This window comes from Hemitrygon akajei, unplaced genomic scaffold (genome assembly GCF_048418815.1).
Source record: "Hemitrygon akajei unplaced genomic scaffold, sHemAka1.3 Scf000073, whole genome shotgun sequence".
Lineage (NCBI taxonomy): Eukaryota > Metazoa > Chordata > Chondrichthyes > Myliobatiformes > Dasyatidae > Hemitrygon > Hemitrygon akajei.
In genome coordinates, this window is record NW_027331959.1 from 2,006,875 (window position 1) to 2,012,874 (window position 6,000).

The 6,000-nt window shown below is 45.4% G+C and overlaps 1 protein-coding gene across 1 annotated transcript in view; it reads right to left on the reverse strand.

Moving 5' to 3' along the window:
• Positions 1-5,542, reverse strand: part of LOC140722237 (uncharacterized) — a 29,857-nt gene extending 24,315 nt beyond the window's left edge. Inside the window, exons 1-3 of the mRNA XM_073037024.1 lie at positions 5,470-5,542; positions 2,418-2,705; positions 1,697-1,863 (exon numbers count right to left, since the gene is read on the reverse strand). Coding sequence (XP_072893125.1) covers positions 1,697-1,863; positions 2,418-2,705; positions 5,470-5,542 — 528 coding nt within the window. The remainder of the gene's footprint in view (positions 1-1,696; positions 1,864-2,417; positions 2,706-5,469) is intronic.
• Positions 5,543-6,000: the final 458 nt, after the last annotated feature.

The window sequence follows — 6,000 nt, forward strand, 5'->3', positions numbered from 1 at the left end:
TTCCTTTGCGGATGCAGCGTGTACTGTAAATGTCCGTGATGGCGGGAAGAGAGACCCCGATGATCTCAGCTGACCTCACTATCCACTGCAAGGTCTTGCGATCCAAGATGGTGCAATTTCCGAACCAGGCGGTTATACAGTTGCTCAGGACGCTCTCAATACAACCACTATAGAATGTGATGAGGATGGGGGGTGGGAGATGGACTTTTTTCAGCCTTCGCAAAAAGTAGAGATGCTGCTGGGCTTTCTTTGCTATGGAGCTGGTGTTGAGGGACCAGGTGAGATTCTCCGTCAGGTGAACACCAAGAAATTTGGTGCTCTTTACAATCTCTACTGAGGAGCTGTCGATGTTCAGCGGGGAATGGTCGCTCCGTGCCCTCCTAAAGTCAACAACCATCTCTTTTGTTTTGTTCACATTAAGAGACAGGTTGTTGGCTCTGCACCAGTCCATTAGCCGCTGCAGCTCCTCTCTGTAAGCTGACTCATCGTTCTTGCTGATGAGACCCACTACGGTGGTGTCATCGGCGAACCTGATGATGTGGTTCGAACTGTGTGTTGCAGCACAGTCATGGGTCAGCAGAGTGAACAGCAGTGGACTGAGCACGCAGCCCTGGGGGGCCCCCGTGCTCAGTGTGATGGTGTTGGAGATGCTGCTCCCGATCCGGACTGACTGAGGTCTCCCAGTCAGGAAGTCTAGTATCCAGTTGCAGAGGGAGGTGTTCAGGCCCAGTAGGCTCAGCTTTCCAATCAGTTTCTGAGGGATGATTATGCTGAATGCCGAACTGAAGTCTATGAACAGCATCCGAACATATGTGTCTTTTTTGTTCCAGGTGGGTTAGAGCCAGGGTGGTGGCAATGGCGGTTGGGATGGTACGCAAACTGCAGTGGGTCCAGTGAGGGGGGCAGCAGGGTCTTGATATGCCTCATGACAAGCCTCTCGAAACACTTCATGATGATGGATGTAAGTGCAACGGGACAGTAGTCATTTAGGAAGGACACTAAGACTTCTTCGGCACAGGGACGATCGTGGCGGCCTTGAAATACGTTGGAATGGTGGCGCTGCTCAGGGAGATGCTGAAGATGTCAGTGAGAACATCTGCTAGCTGGTCTGCACATCCTCTGAGCACTCAGACACTCAGCGACTCAGACGGAGACTTGACGAGTTGTGGTTAGCAGGTTTCCCTCCCTCAAGTACGGCAGTGAAGCCAGTTGGCCCAATTTACAAACTGACTGTTTGATATTCATCCTGGACTAATGAACTCAAGGGAATTTGACCGACAATCCTGATAAGATGCAAAATTAGTATTAAACTGAATGCCTGTTCAACTAATAAATACAGCAAGTGAAGCCAGTTGGCCCAATTTAGTTTAATATTCATCCTGGATTAATGATAAGGTGAATCAGACCGACGGTTCAGACAAGATGCAAAACTAATTTTATACCAAATGCCTCTTCAATAGTCCAGATACAGAGCCACTCCTCTTATACTCCACCGAACAATACAGCAGGTGTGAGAGGAAAACCTGCAGTTCCCAGTGCTCCCCATCTAAACAACTGAGACCAGATCTGCTGGAGACAAGTCAGAGATCAAAGTCTCTATTGCCATGTAGAACTCCTAGAATGCGCAGGAGATTAATATTGATCACTATTCCCTCTGATACCAGCAGTTTGGTGATAATATACTAAATAAACTCACCTCATTTTCTTCTCTACTGAAATGTCGCTCCTTTGTCAACATCCAACCGAGTCTCTCAACCTTTTCTTCAATTGCTTGTTCCAGTCTGTCCTTGTAGAACTTTGTCAGTTGGTACAGTCGATACTCCCCCCCCTGTGCCAGGAGGTCAGAGATTGTAAATTCTGGCTCTGTGAATATAAAAAGAGAATGTGTACATAAATTCAAATATCCCTTGTCTCCATCACTCTCACCCAACTCAGCAAACTGAACCTGCCTTCAGACATAAAAATAGACTTATTCCCAATCTCCAACACTGGTCTTAAAACTTACCCAACAATGTTCTGTGCATTACATTATCAGAAGGACCACATTTAATACAAACCAGTCCATCCTCCATACTACCCACTCACTTATTTCAGTTTAAGATGGGCAATAAATACTGGGGCTGTCAATAATAGTCACTTCCCAGATTTGCTCTCTCCATCCTGGCGAATACACTTCCCTTAATTAAGGTCCCGGAAATACTTTATTATCTGGGCAGCTGCATTACTTCCAATACATATACTGGAAATCATCGGACCAGTTTGTACATTTCCTGTAGTGGGTTAACTGGTGCCTCACTACAACACATGAAGCATACCCACACATTCCCCTCTCTTCTGTCCAACCTTTCAACAAGGCCTCACATTTTCCCTCCTCTCTGCCACATTCTGCGAATCCATCACCCTCATATTTCACCCACCTGCTCTTTGTTGGGGACTTGACAATTCCGTGTTCAGTGAGATTTCGAGCTGACAAGCAGTCACCTCACTTGTGCTGGATCCAGGGTCCTGATCGGTGTCTCTGACACCACTGTCTGTGGGTTGACTTTGTTCCAGTTCCCCTGCGTCCGGACTGCATTCAATTGGGACATTGCTCTCAATGTAACCCTGCTTTGGTACCTTGCTTCCCGTGTCCCGATCATTTTCCCTGGATGGGTTGCCTGGTAAAAATCTCTTGAGTCCCTTCCATACTCGATTTAAATTCCCACCTGAAATAAATGATGAATTGCAGTTTATACTGGAGTGATTTATAGCTGAGCAGAATAAGATTTCACAATGGATCCGAGACTCTAGATGACCAGATTTGGAGTGGGACTGCGCAAGTGAATGTGAACTGCTGCTGAATGTAAGCTGCTGACTGGAAATTTTCTTTGTTGACAGGTTGGATTTATGTAATGATATGGGAAAACCATGCGCAGGAAATGCAATTCTTTCCCTCATCCATGTTGTGGAGGCAGCGGTACTTCCCGTGTCTGGTTTGGCGCAACAGTTTGTGCTCTTTGCACTCGCAAGACTTGTGCACTTGTTAGGGGCCAGACTGTCAGCATTTATACTGACTCATGGAGTAGTGCATGATGAAGGACAAATGAGGAAATTAGTGGGAATTTTGACCTCGGTGGGGGGAGGGGTTAATATCCCTATTAAATGTCTAATGTCACTACTAAAAATTCAGTGCATATACAAAATTTATTGGCAGCATTGCAGGAGCCTAACCAGGTTACGATTGTCAAATGCACAGCACATACCAGACTAATGGATAAGGTCTCCAAGGACAATGAAGTGGCAGCAAATTGTACTGCAAAAGAGGCAGCAATCATGTTTGCCCTTGTGCCAGAAGCCAGCAGCCTCACACAACTGGTCCTGATGACATCTTCCTCTCTGGCGTACATACAAGCTTCCAGAGTTCAGCGTGTAGTTCTACTTGCTAAACAATAGGAACGATGTGATTAAGTTGAAAGAGTGTAGTGGAGATTGACAAGCATGTTCTGGACGGGGGTGTTTGATTTTCTGTTGTATGGTTCAGTTTGCCCTGGAGCATGGAGCTTGAAGGTTGACCTTACACACACACACACACACACATATAATAAGCAGGGGCATAGATAGGGTAGGTGGCCACAGTCTTTTTCCCGGGGTAGAGGAGTCTTAGACTTGAGTGCAGAGAGTTAAAAGCGAGCGAAAGGGACAATATTTCACATGCTACAAATTACGTGATTGATAAATTACATCCAGTCCGAGGAGGCTACAAACACAAATAAAATTACAATTCTGAGTAAAAAGATAGAAGTCAACTATGAGGGAAATTTGGGGAAAAGTTGCAGGAAAATGGGGCAAGCTCAAAAGACATTCAGATCAGCCACACTCAGGTTGGAGGAAGAACACCTTATATTCCACCTGGGTAGCGTCCAACCTGATGGCATGAACATTAATATATATTCCTCTCACAATCACTCCTTCCCTGCTCTCCATCTTCCTCTGGTGCTCCCCTCCCTTTTCCTTTCTTCCTAGGCCTCCTGTCCCATGATCCTCCCCCTTCTCCAGCTCTGTATCCCTTTTGCCAATCATCCTTCCAGCTCTCAGCTTCATCCCTCCCCTTCCTGTCTTCTCTCATTTCAGATCTCCCCCTCCCTCTTTCAAATCTCTTAGTCCTGACGAAGGGTCTCGGCCCGAAACGTCGACAGTACTTCTTCCTATAGATGCTGCCTGGCCTGCTGTCTTCCACCAGCATTTTGTGTGTGTTGCTTGAACTTCCAGCATCTGCAGATTTCCTCGAGTTTGCGTAAATCATCGGCTGTAACCTCTGTTTTATTCCACCTAGAATCTTAGACTTGAGCACAATCACAATGTCTACAGGAGACAGAGACAGTTGGTCTCTAATTATACCGGGTTTCCCATCAGGGATCCTGGGAATTTAAATTCAGGACCCAGATCATCTCAAGAGAAATAATGAGTAACTCAGGTTCACCATTTGGCCACAGCCCAGACATTGATTGGGGTATTAAAACACCGAAGTAGACCGCAAATCTATCTACAATGAGCTGTCTCCCGATCCTCAGCCATTCTTAACACTGATAATGTTCTTGGCTCAGCTACAGAAAACAGGTTTTGGAAACTCCCCTCACCTCCTTTGTACAGCAGCCAAGAAAACCAGGGAGTGGGGGTGGGGGGAGGTGGTTAATAGCTGCCCTTCGAAAACCTGAAATGTTCTGTTATCACACAATCTCTGAAATCCCAGAAATTCCCTGGCTTTGAATTGATATAAAAGGAAGTTGGAGATTTCTTACTAGACGTGAAACAGTCCCTGACTCTGCATATTTACATAAACCACAAGACCGCTGTTGCATTCACTCACAACCATCTGATTCAGGACCTGCTGCTCCTTTCACTCAGGTAAAGCACTGTATCGTGTCCCTTGATCCATTACAAGGCCTCTTTACCAGTGGGATTAACGGCCCTGCTTGATGAAACTTTTCTGTGCTATTAACATCTGTGTAAATTTCTTCATTTGAACTATTGTGCAGAAAGGAGACAGGAGATTAATTATAAAGATGCCAGTGATCATACCTGTGTCCATTCTGATTCTGACTGATGATTGTTGATTGTCGTCTTTTTGTATACACTTTGGTCCCGGTGCAGGAAAACTCCCCCTGCTGGTGATGCCCTGAATTGCACACAACAAGCAGATTGAGACAGAGAGTATGATAACTTTGTAAATATGGCAATATCTCCATCCCCTGTATCAGAGCAGCAGTTGGCTTAGGGACCAAATATTCCCCGTTATTATCAACTTCCACACCCTGACTGTCTACCCAGTGATACCTGACGTATCCCACAGATAAATGCACAGAACAATAGAGTGCAGATACAGATCCTTCAGTCCAACGAGACAATGCCCACAGAGATGGTCCCATTTCCCTCCTGGCCTCTTCACTCCATCTACGCATCCCAACTGTCTCTGGAATTACACAATTGTACCTGCCTCATCCACTTCCTCTGGCTGTTCCGTCCACATAATCACCAACCTCTGCATGAAACCGTTGCTATTCATCTCGGTTTGCAATCTGTTTATTACCCCCATGCCCATTTATGTTCCCTATAAACTACGATAATATTCACCGTGAGCACCATCTACTAATTTTGTGTCATCCGCATACTCACTAGTCAAAACTTGTGCATTCGCATCCAAATTATTGCACGAAAATAACAACAAACAAACGTAGCCTTTGGACACACCACTAGCTACCCGCCTCCATTCTGAGCAGAAGCTTTCAACCACCACTTAGAAGTTTGCTATCTTCAAAGTAAATTTGAATCCTTCTAACTTTCTCTCTCTGGACCGCATGCGACCTTATCTTCCAGACCAAGCTGTCATAAGGCACCTTGTCAAAGGCATTTCTGAATTAACATTCACTGATGTAACACTCACTGGTCTATAATCCAGAAGATTATCCCTATTACCTTTATTGAATTATGGCAATACTTTTGCCATTCTTCAATCCTGTGTTA